The 23,383-nt window shown below is 35.0% G+C and overlaps 1 protein-coding gene across 2 annotated transcripts in view; it reads left to right on the forward strand.

Annotated features, from left to right (window-relative positions):
* The window catches only part of LOC124356544 (protein mothers against dpp), a 48,904-nt gene extending 28,246 nt beyond the window's left edge, over positions 1–20,658 (forward strand). For both annotated transcript variants that reach the window (XM_046807608.1, XM_046807607.1), the window contains exons 6-8: positions 2,784–2,982; positions 13,207–13,447; positions 14,766–20,658. In XM_046807608.1, the coding sequence (XP_046663564.1) occupies positions 2,784–2,982; positions 13,207–13,447; positions 14,766–14,925 (600 nt within the window). In that variant the 3' untranslated portion in view covers positions 14,926–20,658. The remainder of the gene's footprint in view (positions 1–2,783; positions 2,983–13,206; positions 13,448–14,765) is intronic.
* The last annotated feature ends 2,725 nt before the right edge of the window (positions 20,659–23,383 follow it).

The raw sequence follows: 23,383 nt of genomic DNA on the forward strand, positions 1-23,383 counted from the left end.
AAGTATACGTACAGGCAAATTTCCAGATGTTTTCAAGATCGCCAAAGTCATTCCATTATTTAAAGCGGATGACGTTACCCTGATGTTAAACTACAGACCGATTAGCCTGTTAAGTGTATTTTCCAAAGTCTTGGAGAAGGTAGTTAAAGACCAATTAGTCTCTTATTTAGAAGAGAATGATATATTAAGTGACTGTCAATTCGGGTTTAGAAAATCTAAAAATATCGCAGATGCCTTTTTTAATATCTCTAAGAGTCTGAACGAAGCAATGACATCTAACAAAAAAAATTTATTGGCATTCCTCGATTTAGCCAAAGCATTTGATTCAGTTGATAGATACAAATTACTCCAAAAATTAAAATTAGTTGGAATAAAAAATAATTCATTTAATTGGTTTGATAGTTATCTCTAAAATCGTAGGCAAATAACCACAATTAACGGAATCAATAGTAATCTGGCATCTGTAAATTATGGAGTAATCCAGGGTAGCACTTTAGGTCCTATTCTGTTTTTAATCTATATAAATAATATTTCTAAAATTAGAATTTCTGGGAAGCTTTCACTTTTTGCAGATGATACTGCTCTATTTTTTGAGGGGTCCAATTGGGAAGAAGTTTTCCAAAAAGCGCATAGTGACCTTTATCTAATAAAAAAATGGTTTGATCAAAATTTGCTTTCCTTAAATATATCTAAGTCTAAATTTATGCCTATTGCCCTGAGAGACAGCAGTGACACTCTAATTAATTTAATTAAACTACACACGTGTGGTAATCCCACAAGTCTGGTTTGTAATTGCGGATCTTTAGAAAGGGTTGATAATTATAAATATTTAGGGGTTATATTGGACAAAAGAATGAATTCATCTGCTCATGTTCATTATGTTAATGGTAGACTTAGAAAACTCATTTATGCTTTTCGTCAACTGCATGAATTTTTAACTTTAGAAGAAATAAGAGTAGCTTATTTCGCATATGTTCAATCGCTTTTAGAGGGGGGGATCATAATGTGGGGTGCTAGTTATAGAACTATTTTAAATCCACTGTTTGTAACTCAGAAAGCAATACTTAAAGCAGCACTGGGAAAAAATAGGCATTACGCATCGGAGGCGCTGTTCACCGAAATGGATGTTTTGGATATAAGACAACTGTTTGTTAGAGTAGTTGTTGTATATATTTTCAAAAATTACAGAAGTATATTCGAATTTCCAACTCACCATTACGCAACAAGAAATTTTGCATCCTCCATATTTACACCCAGGCTAAATAGAACCTTTTCAAAAACAAATACATTTTATGTTTCTCACATTATTTATAGAAATTTACCGGACTTTCTCAAGACTTTATACTGTTTTTATATAAACTATCAACTTATAAAATAAAAGTAAAAAACTGGTTAAAAAGTGTGGGTCGTGATTATATGGAAAGGATTATAACATCTGATTACAGAATTTAATGCCCAAAATTGGATTACAGGATGGGAGCGTGCTTTTATAATTGTGATCGCATGGTAATAGTTGTGTGTGTGTGTGTGTGTGTGTGTGTGTGTGTTGTGTGTGGGGGGGGTGTTATGTGGGTTTGTGCGTGTGAGTGTGAGCGTGTGGTGTTGGTGGCCAGCGTGGTAGATAGAGGTACGGGGTAAGATTAGTTGGGGTAAGCTAATTGAAAGGAGGGGCAGAGGCCTCTAGCATTGTCCTGACTGAGGAGTCCGTTTGTCTGTCGGTTTTTTATTTCTTATCAACTAATATTTCGTCGTTTATCCTTATTTTAATTACCTACAATCACTGATAAGTATGTTTGTTATTGCGTCTCTTCTTTAACCTCATATTGATATTTCTTCTTTACCACTATGAGCGTTATCAGTATTTATATTTATTAAATGAATTATTTTTCTATATATATATTTTTTTCTAAACAACATTATTTTAACATCATATTTCCCTAAGAAAATAATTTTTGAATTAATGGGACTCATTCTCTCACGCACAGGTGCTATGCACCTATGTGAGGAAACATTTCCACAATCATTAGAGCAGTCTATATATATATATATATATATATATATATAAGTATTTAATTTGTTAGTAGTTTTCTGTTTTGGTGTTAATTAGTAAAGTAATTTTATATTATAAATGTAAAATTGTGCTCCTATGATTTCTAAATTTTTTGTACCATAATGGAAATAAAGATGTTTTTGATTGATTGATTTGAACTGATGATGTTTATTGCAGTGGGTGTTGAGACAGATCAGTAATCTTTTATAAACGTAAAACTGGCAGCAATGTTGGTTGTGAAGTGTAGAGAGGAGATTAAAACGCACCAGTCACAATCGGACTAGTTTTGTTTGGGCTGCTCTGTTGTTACAAGGTCATTGTATGGCTTTACTGACTTCACAACCAATTCCAGTTTTGTCTGACTTTGCAGTTAAATGTATACATTGTGCTGACAGGAACCTCTGTACTGGGCTAGTATAGCGTACTACGAGCTGAACTGTCGGTTGGGAGAAGTATTCCACTGTCAGTGTCACAGCGTCATTGTAGATGGCTTCACCAACCCTAGCAACAACCTGAACCGGATTTGTCTGGGTTTGCAGTTAAATGTATACATTGTGTTGACAGGAACCTCTGTACTGGGCTAGTTTAGCGTACTACCAGCTGAACTGTCGGGTGGGAGAAGTATTCCACTGTCAGTGTCACAGCGTCATTGTAGATGGCTTCACCAACCCTAGCAACAACCTGAACCGGATTTGTCTGGGTTTGCAGTTAAATGTATACATTGTGTTGACAGGAACCTCTGTACTGGGCTAGTATAGCGTACTACGAGCTGAACTGTCGGGTGGGAGAAGTATTCCACTGTCAGTGTCACAGCGTCATTGTAGATGGCTTCACCAACCCTAGCAACAACCTGAACCGGTTTTGTCTGGGTCAACTGAGTAATGTCAATAGAAACTCCACAATTGAGAATACCCGCAGGCATATTGGAAAAGGTAACCTAGACACAACTTTTAACATGCTAATTTAAAATCTCAGATGGATTTGATGTTTTATTTTAAAGAAGAGAACAATCTAACATTGTAACAGTAGAATACTTTAAGAGAACCAGGCTATGTATTGTTCTGGATAGTTCGGCTTAAATCTGGTGGATTCTAGGCCAATAACATTGGTATTGTCTGTCTTAATGTGTGAGTTCTGTAGCTGAATATTTCTGTAATACTTATGTGTACTTGTACTAGTCAGCTATTGGCTTTTAAAGTGATTAGTCTATTCTGAAAATGTTCCTTGGATGTTTTAAAGAACTCTTTTTGATACTTTAACTCTTAAATACATTTTCCTTAACTCATCATCGTTTACTTCACATACCATACCAGCAATCTCTTATATTAAGATGCTGCAGTTCATAAAAATTGTATTAACCTTTTCGCCGCGAATTAATAAACCAACACTGTTCCAAGATTTACATTTTTTGACAAAAAAAATTTTTTTTTCCTACAATTATTAAACATTATTATTTTGGTTCCTTGAGATGTTATACACATGTTTTAGTAAGAAAAACGCAACATTAAAATTTTTTATGGTGAATAATACATGTTTTTTAGTTATTTTATCAAAAAATTTGTAAAAAAATATTAAATTGTATACGTTGGTTGATGTGCAGTCTGAATGAACTTTATATCATAATTTAATTGTACATACACCCATATATGATACTGTGTAACAAGTAATTTGTACATAATAATATAAATTTACCAGTAAAGCTGAAAATGTGGTGATTCGCACGAGGCGCAGAAGTAGCAGGGAGTCCATGTCTCACAACACTCACTTTTATACATTTAGAATTATTTACACAAAGTTAAAACTATTCATTCTTCAATTTACTTTTTTAATAGTTTCAAGTAATAAGTCACAATAAATACAAGTTAGTAGGCCTAAACATAAAAAATAAAAAATGCAAAAATGTTGTCCAATATGCAAACATTCTCTTATAGCCTTACAAGATTGTCTTGGTTTTTAGCAATTGCAAGTTTTCTTATAAATCTTTATAGAGTGATAAATTTCAAAACAAGGAACTATGCACAGGGGTGGCTCATCCTGGCAAGTTTTACAAAAATACGATGTTTGCTTTCTTTTACACGTGCCTTTCCCTTTTTTGGTGCAGCTTGATGGTAGGATACTACAAACAGCACAGTTGGGTTTGTGGTTTTTATCTCCATATTGGCTGATAAAATGGATTTTCCCTGATAGTCTGTCATCAAGAGGGTTGCTCAATTTTCGACCACGTCGGATTGCAGTTCTAGGTTGCCATGCACTTAGTAACCCGTCAATAACCTGTTCTCGAAACTTTTTGTGGGTTAGAGATCTTACACCATTTTGCATATTATAAGCTATGCAGCCATTTATCAATGCAATTTCAATGACAAAATGCCATAGGGGGTGGTACCATTTCATTGATTTATGGCCATAAGGATACGTAGAACAAAACTTGTCAAATAAGTCTACTCCACCCATATTTTTGTTGTACAGTACTTGAATATTGGGTTTCGTGACTTCTCGTCTGCCTGTCTTTGATCTGACTTCAATTAATTTTACTCCAGTGTCACCTACAGTAGAGAGCATGTTTACTTTTCCTGTATCTTGCCAGGAACATGCTATCATATCCTTAGATTCTCGGATCCATGTTGTTGGGAAGTCACCTTTCTTTTTCTTCAAATTTTTCATTTGTGCAGGCAAATTTTTTCGGTTTGCTCTCACCGTACCACATGCTCCCAACCCACTCAACCTCAGGTCGTTGAATAAATCAACACTAGAGTAGAAATTGTCCATGTATATGATTCTGTTAGTAGATTCAAACCTAGTAACAAATCTTTTACAACTCTACTACCCAGGCCCTCATCTTTACTGTCGGTTTCTTTCCCAGTATACACCTTGAATCTCAACAGAAATCCATTTGAAGAGTCACAGAGCGACCATACCTTGATTCCCCATTTTGTTGATGGCTTGCTTGGGAGATATTGTTTGAAGGATAGCCTACCTTTAAATTTAACCATACTTTCATCTATAGAAAGTGCCTCTCCAGGCTCATAGTTGTCTAGATATGTTTTAGAAACAAAATCTATCAAGGGCCTTATTTTGAACAGTGGATCATATCCAGGATTACCCTTTGACACCTGATTGCTATTATCATTGAAATGCAAAAAAGACTTGATTAATTGATATTGGTCTCTAGAAAATATTTTGGAAAATGCCGGAGTTTTTGTCAGCCAAAAGCTGTCTTGAAAATATGATTCTTCGTTTGGCTTATGAATGAGTCCCATTGAAATTTGCGTTGCTACAAAAGCTTTCATGTCCCTTTCATCGATTTCTTTTAGTTGGTGTAGTCTAGAACGTTTGGGAATGTCAGTTGTTACATCACAACATTGTAAAGAATAAATATTTGTCTGTTCAGCTACATATTTATAGATTGTTTCAGGAAAGAATTTATGAAATGATTCAGTTGGAGTTAGGTTTTCAAATTTGACCTTAGGTGTATCACAAAGTGTAAATTTAGGTATTTTGTCTAATACTATGTTAGAACCTATTTGAATTTCATCCCACAAGGTAGCATTGTTTTGTTGAGATTTAGGCCTAGATGCTCTAGGGCTATTTTCATCTAATGGACCATCTATATCACTTTCAGAAGAATAGTCTACATTGTTATCACCTATTTCAAAATCTGAGTCTTCATTACCATGATTCAAATATTCATTAATCTCATCATCGGTTATTTGTTCCATTATTAAACAGGATAACCTCAACAGGCTAGAAATTTGTAAAAACTATTGTCCCTGACTAGCCTACATACCTAACAATCACAGCCTTTTTGTTGTAAGATATTCACTACAGTAACACAACACTTTTTAATGTTTAATGTTAAAACACTTACTTGCATTAAAAATTAAGCAATAAAAACTAAACAATATGAATACAATAAATCAAAACAAATAACCAAACATAACCAATGTTTAATGTTAGTAAACACGGCAAAAGCAGCAGACGCGATCCCGAACAACTGCCAACATCGTCATGTGACTAGTCTAGTTCAAATATTTGCCGCGCGGCTGTAGCACTTTACAGAAGGCAGTGAATATGGCGTTTACTCACTTGGGACTATAGTCGACTTACACAGCCAACGGAGAAGTTTTTCTGCTGCCGTGGACTAAAGTCGATTTACGCGGCGAACGGAAAAAACGGTGAGTCGACTATTGTCGATTTACGCGGCGAAAAGGTTAAGATTATAGGTCAGAATTTATCGAGAAAATCCTACTAATATAACATTCAGAGAAAAAATCTGAGCCTTTCCAAAAGAATTTACCAACCAATAAAAATTATTCATATTAAATTTTTTTATGATATATTTATCAATTTGATTGATGGAAAACAAGTGATCATACTAAAAAAAACTGAGAAGAATTAATTAAATGAACTGGGTTGAACAAATGGCATGAATTTTGAATACACAATAAAAAAACTCAATGCCATTCACAGTATGACATTCTAGGCAAAAGTAGTTTTCTTAGTACTGGTCCAAACTCATATGTTGGTATAATATGACCTGATAATTTTGGATTCATTGTACAGAATTCTGATTTTGCCCATAAGTATTTGGTAATTGGTAGGAGTAATAAGTAAATAAATGACACAAACTATATCAAATAAAGAAGTTTGAGTATGTCCATTTATCACACGACTACACACATTCAAAGTATAGTACAGGACATATAATTGCAAACCTCGCCGTTTGCAATAATAATACATTGCATGTATAATGATAATACATGTATTACAAGACTACACACATTCAAAGTACAGTGTCGCTAAAAAGTTTAGGGACAGGCTTAAAAAAAACACAAATTTCTGACAAAAGTTTGTTTTTAATGGAAACAAATATTTAAATTATACAAAATAGTAAAATGGACATGAATACATACAAATCAGTAATCAATAGGTCCTCCATTAGCTTTATAACATTCTTTGATCCGTTTTGGCATCGAATCAATGAGTGTCAGACAGTCTTCCTTCTTGATACTCCGCCATATCTGTGCCAACATGAACTTCAGTTCAGCTTTGTTCTTGGGTTTGTTCTTCGCTAGACGACTGGCCATGGTATTCCATAAATTTTCTATCGGATTAAGATCCGGGCTTCGTGGTGGCCACTTCAGAACCTCAACATCATGATTACTGAACCATTCTTGTGTGTGTCTTGATTTGTGGCACGGTGCATTGTCTTGTTGAAAGATGTAATTTTCACCAAGCAATTTATTGGCAGATGGTAACATGAATTCGTCTAGAGTTTGACAATATTTAATACTGTTCATTGTGCCTTCAACGAACTGAAGCTCCCCAGGACCCTCACTTGAAATGCAACCCCATATCATTACTGCTTCGCCACCGGCCTGAACTGCAGGCGCTACACATGCTGGTAGAAATTTTTCAGTATTGGTACGTCGTACCCTAACTCTGCGCCTTGGAAATAGTTCAAAACGGCTTTCATCAGAAAACAAAACACGCCGCCAAGCTTCTTTTGTCCACCCTAATCGAGCCTTGCACCAAACTTGGCGTGTCTTTTTGGCCTTGTCATTTAACAAAGGTTTGCGGATAGCGTAAAATGATTTCATACCTGCATCTCTAAGTCTGGAACTCACAGTTGCTACACTCACATTGTAACGATCATCATCTTGTTTCATGCTGCTTAGTAAATCAGGTGCACTTGCATTTCGGTCCTTTTTGCTCATCACGAGTAGCTTACGATCCTGCCGAGGCGTGGTTTTACGTGGCCTACCACTCCGCGGGGCATCAATCACGGTACCGGCTAGGTTAAAACGTCGCACTGTATTTTCAACACATGTTTTAGACACATGTAACTTGGATGCAATTGTTCGGTATGAACTACCGGTTTTATACATACCGATAACTTGCCATTTAATGTCCTCGGACACAGATGAGCGGCCCATAATCACAGCTTTAACTTTCACAAAACAGCGAAATAAACAAATCACAAAGAAGATTGCAGTACAACTGTCACAATGGCAGTGTGGAATGCGCGCGCAGGCTTGTTTCACAAAACAACCGCCAGAGGAACAATGACGTGCAGACCGCATGTCTGTAAATGAAGGCGTCTACTTGTAGAAGCGAAATTAAAACTCACATTTTTTGTTATAAAATGTTCGAAAATAAAATTTTATTTGTACCCTGACCAGTTGAGTACAAAATTTATTTGTAACATGACATATTTTTTTAAATGATCATCATATTATAATAAAAGTACTGTGCAAGTTTCATTACAATATGGCAAGCCGTTAAGAAGTTATAAAAATAAAATATCTAAAAAACAAGGTTTTTTTGGCAGTTCCTTAAAATACATTAATGCATGCTTCTTCCACATTTTTGGAGATAAAATATTGAAATTTTGAATAAAAACTTGAATTGATGTCCTTAAAACAGCCAACAATCAATAGCATTGAGAAATTAGTTAGTTTAGGGCCAACTGTAACATTTCTCTTTCAGACAGGTGTCCCTAAACTTTCTAGCGACACTGTACTATAGTCCAGGACATATCATTGCAATGTATTACACAACTTCACACGTTCAAAGTATTATAGTACAGGATATCATTGCAAGCCTCGCCGTTTGACTGGCAATGTATTACACAACTTCACACGATCAAAGTATTATAGTACAGGATATCATTGCAAGCCTCGCCGTTTGACTGGCAATGTATTACACAACTTCACACGATCAAAGTATTATAGTACAGGATATCATTGCAAGCCTCGCCGTTTGACCGGCAATGTATTACACAACTTCACACGTTCAAAGTATTATAGTACAGGATATCATTGCAAGCCTCGCCGTTTGACTGGCAATGTATTACACAACTTCACACAATCAAAGTATTATAGTACAGGATATCATTGCAAGCCTCGCCGTTTGACTGGCAATGTATTACACAACTTCACACGATCAAAGTATTATAGTACAGGATATCATTGCAAGCCTCGCCGTTTGACTGGCAATGTATTACACAACTTCACACGATCAAAGTATTATAGTACAGGATATCATTGCAAGCCTCGCCGTTTGACTGGCAATGTATTACACAACTTCACACGATCAAAGTATTATAGTACAGGATATCATTGCAAGCCTCGCCGTTTGACTGGCAATGTATTACACAACTTCACACGATCAAAGTATTATAGTACAGGATATCATTGCAAGCCTCGCCGTTTGACTGGCAATGTATTACACAACTTCACACGATCAAAGTATTATAGTACAGGATATCATTGCAAGCCTGGCAGTTTGACCGGCAATGTATTACAAGACTACACACATGCAAAGTATTATAGTACAGGATATCATTGCAAGCCTGGCAGTTTGACCGGCAATGTATTACAAGACTACACACATGCAAAGTATTATAGTACAGGATATCATTGCAAGCCTGGCAGTTTGACCGGCAATGTATTACAAGACTACACACATGCAAAGTATTATAGTACAGGATATCATTGCAAGCCTGGCAGTTTGACCGGCAATGTATTACAAGACTACACACATGCAAAGTATTATAGTACAGGATATCATTGCAAGCCTGGCAGTTTGACCGGCAATGTATTACAAGACTACACACATGCAAAGTATTATAGTACAGGATATCATTGCAAGCCTGGCAGTTTGACCGGCAATGTATTACACAACTTCACACGATCAAAGTATTATAGTACAGGACATATCATTGCAAGCCTCGCCGTTTGACCGGCAATGTATTACAAGACTACACACATGCAAAGTATTATAGTACAGGATATCATTGCAAGCCTGGCAGTTTGACCGGCAATGTATTACAAGACTACACACATGCAAAGTATTATAGTACAGGATATCATTGCAAGCCTGGGCAGTTTGACCGGCAATGTATTACAAGACTACACACATGCAAAGTATTATAGTACAGGATATCATTGCAAGCCTGGCAGTTTGACCGGCAATGTATTACAAGACTACACACATGCAAAGTATTATAGTACAGGACATATCATTGCAAGCCTCGCGTTTGACTGGCAATGTATTACACAACTTCACACGATCAAAGTATTATAGTACAGGATATCATTGCAAGCCTCGCCGTTTGACTGGCAATGTATTACACAACTTCACACGATCAAAGTATTATAGTACAGGATATCATTGCAAGCCTCGCCGTTTGACTGGCAATGTATTACACAACTTCACACGATCAAAGTATTATAGTACAGGATATCATTGCAAGCCTCGCCGTTTGACTGGCAATGTATTACACAACTTCACACGATCAAAGTATTATAGTACAGGATATCATTGCAAGCCTGGCAGTTTGACCGGCAATGTATTACAAGACTACACACATGCAAAGTATTATAGTACAGGATATCATTGCAAGCCTGGCAGTTTGACCGGCAATGTATTACAAGACTACACACATGCAAAGTATTATAGTACAGGATATCATTGCAAGCCTGGCAGTTTGACCGGCAATGTATTACAAGACTACACACATGCAAAGTATTATAGTACAGGATATCATTGCAAGCCTGGCAGTTTGACCGGCAATGTATTACAAGACTACACACATGCAAAGTATTATAGTACAGGATATCATTGCAAGCCTGGCAGTTTGACCGGCAATGTATTACAAGACTACACACATGCAAAGTATTATAGTACAGGATATCATTGCAAGCCTGGCAGTTTGACCGGCAATGTATTACACAACTTCACACGATCAAAGTATTATAGTACAGGACATATCATTGCAAGCCTCGCCGTTTGACCGGCAATGTATTACAAGACTACACACATGCAAAGTATTATAGTACAGGATATCATTGCAAGCCTGGCAGTTTGACCGGCAATGTATTACAAGACTACACACATGCAAAGTATTATAGTACAGGATATCATTGCAAGCCTGGCAGTTTGACCGGCAATGTATTACAAGACTACACACATGCAAAGTATTATAGTACAGGATATCATTGCAAGCCTGGCAGTTTGACCGGCAATGTATTACACAACTTCACACGATCAAAGTATTATAGTACAGGACATATCATTGCAAGCCTCGCCGTTTGACTGGCAATGTATTACACAACTTCACACGATCAAAGTATTATAGTACAGGATATCATTGCAAGCCTGGCAGTTTGACCGGCAATGTATTACACAACTTCACACGATCAAAGTATTATAGTACAGGATATCATTGCAAGCCTGGCAGTTTGACCGGCAATGTATTACAAGACTACACACATGCAAAGTATTATAGTACAGGATATCATTGCAAGCCTGGCAGTTTGACTGACAATGTATTACAAGACTACTACACACATGCAAAGTATTATAGTACAGGATATCATTGCAAGCCTGGCAGTTTGACCGACAATGTATTACAAGACTACACACATGCAAAGTATTATAGTACAGGATATCATTGCAAGCCTGGCAGTTTGACCGGCAATGTATTACAAGACTACACACATGCAAAGTATTATAGTACAGGATATCATTGCAAGCCTGGCAGTTTGACCGGCAATGTATTACAAGACTACACACATGCAAAGTATTATAGTACAGGATATCATTGCAAGCCTGGCAGTTTGACCGGCAATGTATTACAAGACTACACACATGCAAAGTATTATAGTACAGGATATCATTGCAAGCCTGGCAGTTTGACCGGCAATGTATTACAAGACTACACACATGCAAAGTATTATAGTACAGGATATCATTGCAAGCCTGGCAGTTTGACCGGCAATGTATTACAAGACTACACACATGCAAAGTATTATAGTACAGGATATCATTGCAAGCCTGGCAGTTTGACCGGCAATGTATTACAAGACTACACACATGCAAAGTATTATAGTACAGGATATCATTGCAAGCCTGGCAGTTTGACCGGCAATGTATTACAAGACTACACACATGCAAAGTATTATAGTACAGGATATCATTGCAAGCCTGGCAGTTTGACCGGCAATGTATTACAAGACTACACACATTCACAGTACTATAGTACAGGACATATCATTGTAAGCCTGGCCGTTTGACTGGCAATGTATTACACGACTACACACATTCAAAGTCCTATAGTATAAGATATATCATTGCAAGCCTCGCCATTTGACTTTATTATTTATTAATAATGTCAAGAGATCTCAATTGATAAATTTATAGTGTTATTGCTAGAAAGTAATCTATACTCGTATGAAGTTTAAATAATATATCTCTCGCTTAAGTATATTAAAATAAAAGTTTATTTGTCACAACCCAGGGTTGCAATGATATGTCTTGTACTATAATTGCTATCAATTGCGTTGTTGATGAACACAGTAGCAAATTTATTACATTATGTACTTGTCAATTCGTTACAGCCAAAAAACAGGTGTCAAACAAAGCAATTATATATCACAGGTTATATAGAGTAATTTTTAAGTTGACCACATCAAAAGGTATGTTTCAGTAAATAGTAATTTCGTTGAATAAGTTGAGTTGAATGCTGCAAGATTGCACCCCATGTACTTCTGGTAACAAATCTAGACATCATTGAAATGGATACTTAGCCACATGAAGTCTGTAGTATTGTTGAGTTTATTGCTTTGTAATTATGTCGTTTTTTTTAAGAGTAGTGAATTTTTACTGTTGAACGTTATTAATCAAGCTGTTATTTACATTAGCTTATTGTTAACGAATTTCGTAAGAAATATCCAGATGCTGTAGTCCCTGAATGCATACACTGCGATAAACAAATTACAATTTCGTGTGTATCACGTACGTAGTGTTCAGGAACTGAAAGAGCCGAATAGAGAGTCACGCCTACTGTACTGTATACTGTTTCGGACATTCATCCATACCAATGGAGTTGTTCAGCTTGGCCGTGTTTTCTTCACTGATGAGGCTTGGTTTCATCTCAGTGGTTATATCAACAGCCAATACACAAGAACTTTGAACAACGAGAAAACATGAATCACTTATAACCGTGCGTACACGCGACAGCAGTACTTTTTCTGCACTTGGCTCTTGACACGTACACGCGACAAAAACTCTTAAGGGGTTAATTAAAAATGTTGTCAAATATAAAAATGCTATATGGGGCATTGTTTTACTAATGTTGTGTTGTATTGATGAAGGTGTGCACCTATACTACGTGGGCGGAGAGGTGTACGCAGAGTGCTTGTCCGACAGCGCAATATTCGTCCAGTCACGCAACTGTAACCACCATCATGGCTTCCACCCCTCTACAGTGTGCAAGATACCACCGGGCTGCTCACTCAAGATATTCAACAATCAGGAGTTCGCACAACTGCTATCTCAGTCTGTCAACCATGGCTTCGAGGCTGTCTACGAACTGACTAAAATGTGTACAATCAGGTACTGCACAACATTGCAATTGTATTCATTTATTACTATTATTTAAATATTCACAAGGTCTGTTAAAAAAATATTGCAACTTTTGTTTTTTAATTGTTTATTTGTTTGTCAATCTTAGTTTTGTCCCCTTCAAAGTAATTCCCATTAGATATTATACACTTGTCCCAACGTTTCTTCTAATTCTCGAAGCAGTTAAAAAAGTCGTTTTTAGTGATCTTGTTCAGCTCCCCCTTCGATGCCATCTTTATCTTATCGATGTCAATCATAGCATAGCATCATCTCTCATGATCATCACGGAGGACATCTTCAGTTTCAGGAACAAGGAAAAGTTACATGGGGCCAGATCTGGGGAATACAGTGGCTGCAGCATTATTAGTGTGTTTGTTTTGGCAAAAAAAAATCATGCATAAGTAACGATGTGTGACCAAGAGCGTTATCGTGGTGCAACAGCCAATTTTTGTTCCACAAATCCAGGTGTTTCTGGCGGATTGCTTCGTGCAAATTGCACAAACCTTGCAGATAATATTCCTTGTTGACAGTTCTTCCCTTTGGCTAGAACTCTTGATGCACCACACCCCTGCAAGTGAAAAAAACTGTAAGCAAAACTTTCACATCAACCGAACTTGGCATATCTTTTTTCAGTCGTGGCTCGTACAGCAGCTTCCATTGGGATGATTGAGCTTTAGTTTCAACGCCATAACCATAAACCTATGATTCGCGAATTTTGATCATGGCGGACAGATCCCAACAGCTTGTTAGCAGCGGTAATGCGCTGCTGTTTTTTAATGAAATTGAGCAATTTGTAAGAATTTTCACGGTCTCATGCTAAATCTTTGGTAAAAATCGAGTGGCACGAGCCAATCAACATGTTCAGGTCTTAGGCAGCATCTCTAAAGGTGATTCGACGATTGACAAACACTATTTTCTTCATTTCATCGGTTTTCGTCTGTTCTTGACGAGACGTCCGGCACGCTGTTCTTGTGTTCGCGTACTTACTTCAATTTTTAACGTAAAATTTGATACAGATTCTTTGATCCATTTTTTCGAATACGCATAAATTGAAGATGAGCCATGACATGTGCAAGCAAATCAGCTGTCAACAACTAACTGAACATTCAAAATGGCCGAACTTGTTTTCATACATTAGAGACATGTGTATCAACATAATGCCATTAAAAAGTAAGGAAACGAATATACATAACCAGTGGAAATTAAAAAGTCGTGTTATTATTTGAACAGACCTAGGTTTGTTTAAATTTAAATTTGATGGTAGGTTGAGGACCGTCCTGTGGATTGTATTGTAAAACTTGTGTTGCAGGATGTCATTTGTGAAGGGGTGGGGGGCGGAATACCACAGACAGGACGTGACGAGTACACCGTGCTGGATAGAGGTCCACCTCCATGGACCCCTACAGTGGCTGGACAAGGTGCTCACGCAGATGGGCTCGCCACACAACCCCATCTCGTCGGTGTCGTGAACCTACACTGCAAACTGATTCTGATCTCACCGTGGCACTTGGGACTGGCTGGCCAGTTGTAATACAGACCGCGACTAAACAAATCTATTCCTTCTTATACGTGAGAAATAATGTCAAATCTATGTTTTAATCAGTATTCGTTTAAATACATATGACAATGATCTCCGCTAAAGAATAATAGGAGATCTAACGCTTCTGTTAAAATATATTAACAGCCAATTAGTCTAGGGGAAAATATTCCATTGAACTTAATTTATTTCTCAATTAATATACACCATAAATTCACTAGACTGACCACATTATTTTTTGATACCACAATACTTGCAAATATTTAAAAATAAATGATTGGTAGATTATTTTATAATTCTTTGTCTTTAACCTGAAACGCTGCAGTGTAAATATTCTTTCCCCTGTCGAGGATTGAAGTAAGATCGAATGAGCAGATAATAGACATTGCGTAACTGAAACATGTATCTCTCCAATCTGTTGTGAGTAACATGTATACCACTTGTATTTTGTGACACATCAAATAATCGTATTGACTGGTACTACCAGTAGGCCTTGCAAACACAGGCCAGAATTGGTACATAGTTCTTTCATTTGGAATTTCTTGAGATTAGTTTTATTATTCCAAAGATTTTTTTAATTTTTAAAACTAATTGAATTTGTATTATCTATATTTAACAGATTTAAATTGATTAAACAAAATGTTAACAAAAGACTTACAGTAATTAATTGTCTAAATGATTATAAGATTTAATTATAATGGACAGTAGTATTCAACACTGTGTACATTTAAGCCATTTACCAAATTTAGTTTCAACGATGAGTCCTCTTAAGGAGTAAAATATGTAAGAATATAAACATTAGATAATTTTATGGAATGAGGATATTGGTGATAAGAACCCAAAAAATAAGTCAGTACAACACTTTACACCTTGGAATTGTTCAGAAATTCTCTACAGAGTTAATATTTAGTCAACTATTTATTAATTGATTGATTGGATTAAACTTAACTTTGTAGTCAAGATTCATTTCATTTTAATTTCTCATTCTATCTTAACCCTCTCCCGTACAAGAGGCCCAAATTGACTTGTTGGCCAAACGCCCTAGAATCGGCCCGACATTCATAACTATGCAATATCTTAGTTCTTTGGCAAGTGCTGTGCTCTAGATGTAACGGGGAACTATTTCGACTAGTTCTAGTAGTTGCAGAACACTTCCTTGTTCTTCTTTTATTTTTCTCTTACATGTTTACGTTTCTGTGCAAGGTTATTTGCCTTTATATTTTAATATCATCGCAAACATGGCAAGTTCAAGTCGGTACATTACTTGCAGCGAAACAGATTGTAAATGATACCTTCGGCTTCATCATATGTCAGTGTTATAAGTATGCTGCTTTGAAATGATTATTTGCAACTTTAACATTTGAAATAAAACGGTTACTGCACAAATGAAGACGAAAAAAACGAAAAATATTTGATCTATTACCCTAAAACGCATTGTGGTACTTTAGTCAGTGTTAGTTTTGAAGGCGTATTTCTGAACTTTAAAATGATGCTAAAGACATAATGTTAGCTTAAAAGAACTTTTGTTGAGGTAAAAAGTTAACCATTAGGTTTTTGCTTGAGTGGTTGGATAAACCGGTCTTGCTACAGGCACATCGGCACTATGTAATGCGCACGGAGAGAGTTAAGCATTTACTAGTTATCTTCATTATAAGTCTGAGATAACGTTGGCACTCAAATTATTTTGTATGGTTTACGTTCATGAAATAATAGGATTTTATGTTCGTGCAAGGATAGTTAATGTATCAACTAATAAGTAATAAATAATAATAGTATAAAACTCAATGAAATGAATTTATAATTACATTGTTATAGTTTCTAGACACAACATAGGTGTGTTCGTACTTCAGATGATTATATTCTTTAGGACCAACAGCAACACAACAACAGATAAATATCACAATAAGAACTTACAGCATAATAACATTTTTCTGTTGCTTGAATTAATTTTGAAAATAATTCTCACAAATTTGATTTTACTTACTCCTGCCAATTTAATTTTTGATGACAGGATTTCAACCAAGGTTATAAACCTTAAACTGGCATTTATACTCTTCTATAAAGTTTTGACTTAGTAATTTTTGCTGCTTTGAATACAAATTCCAAAAGTGTTTAAAACTAGAGGTTATGTACTGTTATCATATCACAACATAACTGATCACTTACGATTGACAGAACTTTCAATTTATCTAATGATGTTGTTTTTGTGAACGATTTGGAGGACACCATAAGCATAAAAACTTAACTAACATTTTAAGGTAGCTCTTTTTAAAGAATTTTTAGTTGTTTGAATGATTGTAGATAATGGTTAAGAAAATTGTTTCAAATCAGAATTACAAATACTTAAACCAAAAGTAAAATTGAAAAGTTATATAGATTGTATTTAAAATCAAATATTGTTGTATTATTTCTGTATTGTAATATGGAGATGAATACATTTGTTGTACTTTGTAACCCAAAAATTTGAATTTAGGCTTCTGCATGGAAGTTGTGCTTCAAGGTACTCCCAGCACTCTTCTATGCTGCTCTTGGTATTTTTCTATGATTTCTTATGAAACATTGTTTATAATAATACTAAGTTCCAAATTATTTCAGTTATGCATATTTAAAAGACTACCAAAAATAATATTCATGACTACTAAGTTATTTTACATTATTTATTACCATGTATTTTTATACTTTTTAATCAATGTATGGGAAACTTATTGAAGATCTTTTACAAAATCTGTGGTCACTTGCCATGGGATTATTTAGTTTACTGTTTTCATTATAAAGACAATTATTTAATTTGTTGTCACCTGCGGTGCTATCTACTTGTGTACATCATTATCATTATTGCATAATAACTCATTATAATATATTCAGGAGAAAAAAATTCGTCACCAATAAGATAGAATAATAAACGAGAGCAGCAATAAATAGGCCAGAAGAATGTACTTTTCCTTAGCTCAAAAAGTCCCATGCTGAAACCCAAAATTCAACACACTGGGCTTTAAAGTGATTGAAGTTGATTTTAGCATTGGAACTTGCTATAATTAATAAAGATTTCTTGAAGCTGTACATAAGCATATCATAGACAAAAGAAGAAATACTTTCTTCTAGCATATATTTTTAATTATAAAGAATTCCCAATGTCCTAAATATTAATAACACATTTGTGTTAAACTAGGAGGTGTGGACTAGCACATAATGACAAAACATTATATTTTTATCCTATCAATCATGACTGTGGTGTAACCAATCTAAAAGTAAAAAGTATACAAATTATGGAATAGGGTTCATTACATTTTCCCGTGTCCGGCTCCTCACCAATAAGGAGTCTAATCCCCACGCTCTCGTGACAATGAATGGAAGTTCTGTACTTGACAATTACAAAGAGATCTAATGACGAAACATTTCAAAATGTCTCCTAATGAGGTTAGTGACAGATCTGTCCAAGCAGGAGAAACAAAAAGATCTTAAGCAAAATCGGTATTTTGAAATTAAAACAAAATTGAACACTAATGTAAGATTATCCGAAGTGTGACTGCAGAAAAAGGTAACATGTGCAAATTATTATCGGGTAACAAGATCTACTAGGCTCGTGTCCAAGGCAGGTGTGTGAAGCCCAAAGACAGCCAGTCCCAGGCGGCCAGGCAAGTGTTAAGTTAGGCTACAAGTTATTGTCTCTGCACCTCTCCAAGCTCTACCAAATGGGTGCAATATTGTAATCCCTAGTCCGGGGATATTACATGTGTGTATAGTTTTGTTTTTTAATGTTATCTGAAAATGAAATGATAGTTTTATCTGTATTTATATAAATATTTTAGCACTTGTGTTTAGTTCCTCTGTTGATGTTTTTCTGTTTTTAACCGATTTATGTTGTATATCTGGAACAAACCCGCTCATATGATACTGTAGTCGTAGGTTAAGGAATATCTGAATACCGGTTCGTACGCGGATGTTCTTGCCTTCGTTCGTGATTTCGTTTTGAAAATTGTTAAACAACATATTTAGTATTTGTTGTATTCATCGTAATCGGGGTTCTGCAATCGGCAAGTACATTACATTTGGGAGGCCCTTACACCTGGTGAGGGGGGGGAATATTTCAGTTGCTAGTCAGAAGTACTTGTCCTCTCCTACAACTTTCACCTTTGTACTTGTGACAGACGGTGCTGCCGTCATAATGTTAGTACATTACATCTGGGAGGCCCTTACACCTGGTGAGGGGGGGGGAATATTTCAGTTGCTAGTCAGAAGTACTTGTCCTCTCTTACACCTTTCACCTTTGTACTTGTGACAGACGGTGCTGCCGTCGTAATGTTAGCATAAATTATTGTGGTAATGTGTGAATGTTCGAATGGCTCTACGTAAAAAAGGAAAAATTTAATTATACAATTATACAATCATAAAAATATAATTGAAAAATATAAGAGAACCCTTCAAAAGATAGTCTTCTTTAATATTTTATGACTTTGGTTTCTTTTTGGTTATTGTTCAACTCATATGAAGACAATTAAAGGATTTCAAACCACTAATCGCACTACAACTGACTGTGAGTAGAAATGTCGTGTTCTCAGCAATCTATCTCTCTGTCACAAGTAACGTGGAAGATTGGGCAGACAAACTACAGACTGGGGACACAACAATATCATTATCGTCATTATAATTAATCTCTTAAATAAAGAACCCTTATTAAATTAATTTTATTTCAATTACTTCCATTTATTAATAATTACAAACCTGTTATTGAATTATTGTTACTTTTAGTTAGAGGATTTAAGTAAATCGAAGAACCTGTGTTATATATTCTAGTTAATTTTACAAATTGTTATCTCAAACGATTACCTAATTTTATGTGTATTTGGGATTTCCTCTTAGTTTAAATGAAAATGTTAGATAACTTTAATTTAGGAATCCCAATTTTAAAAAATCTTCTAAGTCTTTGTTAGCTTTTTAGTACCGTATGAGGTGTAAACAGTAATTTTATATTACATATCGTTTGAATTCACATCATCATAATAATTGTAAGGTTAATTATTAGAAATTGTAAGTGAGACACTGTTTTTACCTATATTATGGTAATTGTTTAGTTTTATCTCGACTAAGCTAAGTCATACTGTATAAAAATAAAGAAAGATAATACAAAAATCGTATTGAATAATGCATTTATTTATTACTATTTTTAAACGCAATACAATATTCTATATTGAGAGTAATGTGTTTGCAAAATGTGATGGGATATTATTTATTAATAATAAATTACTTGAAATTCAAAAAAAAAGTTTTAACAAAATATTAATTTGTCTTTTATATTTATGTAATGTATATTAATTGATTTTCTTAAAACAAAACAATATTGTTCTGTATCATTAACTCGTAAGCATAAGCATATATAAAATGAAACTATAATATCAATATTTTAATATAAATACACGTACAAAGTGATAGCGCAAGCAAGAATTTTGTAAAATATTAAATGTATGATTTACCAATTGAACTGGTTTTAGCAATATGTTAATATGTTAGTTTTTTATGTGTATAGTTATTATTTAGTGGTTTTACTTACATGTTTGTTTTGTGTATAAGAGATCGTATGTATGTATTTGCCCTGGCTAAATGGACATTTTGTTTATATGTCAATGTTGTATTTTTGCAAAATGTAAAATTTTCTTTAACCTTGTAATTTTGTTGTGTTTGTTATTTTTTTATATAGTTTTCATTGTGAGTATGTATCAATACAAGTAATCAGTGTTTCAGTGTGTAAAGGTTTTCAAGCATTTCAATGATCACAATTTGCCTAACTGTCGTTTATCCTCATTATAGCTTCGTAACAACACACAAGTTATTTGTTTGGAGCATAAAATCGGTTTATTGCATCTCTTAATTTTTGATACAATAATAGATGTTTTTGTTAACAGATACAGTGGGTAAAGGTCTTCCTGAAACAGTGGCATAAACATTACAAATATTTTAAGGATTTTATTTAACAAGAACAAATAAGTTGATTAATTGACAGACAACTGGCAAAGTATGTAATTTATTGATCTAGTAAAATTATGTAATATAGCTATTTAGCCTTTTTGAAGTGCTTGAAAACAAGATTTCAACAAATTCTCTATCAGATGGAAACAACATTTTGCCTTTATTTTGTGCCTTTTGCGCTGGCACCCTTTGTTCCCCTGGGGAAGGGCAGGAGTCCATTGTATGAAGAAAAAAAATTACTTTAAAGAAATTATTTTCTAAAATTAAAAAAATTATATTTCAGTTATTTACAATTTTGAACTTGAAGTGAATTATTTGTCTTTCACTGTTATATTTAAGTGGGGAGCAGTCTGTATTGTGCTCTCAGTGTTAAACATGTTTCCTGTTTATTCATTTTTTCCAACGTTTTAAAAAACTAATTATTCTTTTTAACAATTTCACTTTTAAATGAAAGTATTTCTTTAGTATACTTCTGTACATTATTTTCTCTGCAGGGACCAAATTAAAATTTATGGTTATAAACCGTGTCTAGTGTTTTTCTATATAAAAACGTTTTACTATTTGAAAGTGTATTTTTCAATCTGGAAACATTGTTAGCCAAAATGCTTCAGTGACTGTACTACAGTACCACACTCTATAAGTCTGGCTGATTCACCAACAATTTCTGTTAAATTTTCTGATAAGGCAATAAAATTACATGCCAATCTGGAAACATTGTTAGCCAAAATGCTTCAGTGACTGTACTACAGTACCACACTCTATAAGTCTGGCTGATTCACCAACAATTTCTGTTAAATTTTCTGATAAGGCAATAAAATTACATGCCAATCTGGAAACATTGTTAGCCAAAATGCTTCAGTGACTGTACTACAGTACCACACTCTATAAGTCTGGCTGATTCACCAACAATTTCTGTTAAATTTTCTGATAAGGCAATAAAATTACATGCCAATCTGGAAACATTGTTAGCCAAAATGCTTCAGTGACTGTACTACAGTACCACACTATAAGTCTGGCTGATTCACCAACGATTTCTGTTAAATTTTCTGATAAGGCAATAAAATTACATGCCAATCTGGAAACATTGTTAGCCAAAATGCTTCAGTGACTGTACTACAGTACCACACTCTATAAGTCTGGCTGATTCACCAACGATTTCTGTTAAATTTTCTGATAAGGCAATAAAATTTCATGCCAATCTGGAAACATTGTTAGCCAAAATGCTTCAGTGACTGTACTACAGTACCACACTATAAGTCTGGCTGATTCACCAACGATTTCTGTTAAATTTTCTGATAAGGCAATAAAATTACATGCCAATCTGGAAACATTGTTAGCCAAAATGCTTCAGTGACTGTACTACAGTACCACACTCTATAAGTCTGGCTGATTCACCAACGATTTCTGTTAAATTTTCTGATAAGGCAATAAAATTTCATGCCAATCTGGAAACATTGTTAGCCAAAATGCTTCAGTGACTGTACTACAGTACCACACTATAAGTCTGGCTGATTCACCAACGATTTCTGTTAAATTTTCTGATAAGGCAATAAAATTTCATGCCAATCTGGAAACATTGTTAGCCAAAATGCTTCAGTGACTGTACTACAGTACCACACTCTATAAGTCTGGCTGATTCACCAACGATTTCTGTTAAATTTTCTGATAAGGCAATAAAATTTCATGCCAATCTGGAAACATTGTTAGCCAAAATGCTTCAGTGACTGTACTACAGTACCACACTCTATAAGTCTGGCTGATTCACCAACGATTTCTGTTAAATTTTCTGATAAGGCAATAAAATTTCATGCCAATCTGGAAACATTGTTAGCCAAAATGCTTCAGTGACTGTACTACAGTACCACACTATAAGTCTGGCTGATTCACCAACGATTTCTGTTAAATTTTCTGATAAGGCAATAAAATTACATGCCAATCTGGAAACATTGTTAGCCAAAATGCTTCAGTGACTGTACTACAGTACCACACTCTATAAGTCTGGCTGATTCACCAACGATTTCTGTTAAATTTTCTGATAAGGCAATAAAATTTCATGCCAATCTGGAAACATTGTTAGCCAAAATGCTTCAGTGACTGTACTACAGTACCACAATCTATAAGTCTGGCTGATTCACCAACGATTTCTGTTAAATTTTCTGATAAGGCAATAACATTTCATGCCAATCTGGAAACATTGTTAGCCAAAATGCTTCAGTGACTGTACTACAGTACCACACTCTATAAGTCTGGCTGATTCACCAACGATTTCTGTTTAAATTTTCTGATAAGGCAATAAAATTTCATGCCAATCTGGAAACATTGTTAGCCAAAATGCTTCAGTGACTGTACTACAGTACCACACTCTATAAGTCTGGCTGATTCACCAACGATTTCTGTTAAATTTTCTGATAAGGCAATAAAATTAC

This window comes from Homalodisca vitripennis, chromosome 3 (genome assembly GCF_021130785.1).
Source record: "Homalodisca vitripennis isolate AUS2020 chromosome 3, UT_GWSS_2.1, whole genome shotgun sequence".
In the NCBI taxonomy this organism is placed as follows: domain Eukaryota; kingdom Metazoa; phylum Arthropoda; class Insecta; order Hemiptera; family Cicadellidae; genus Homalodisca; species Homalodisca vitripennis.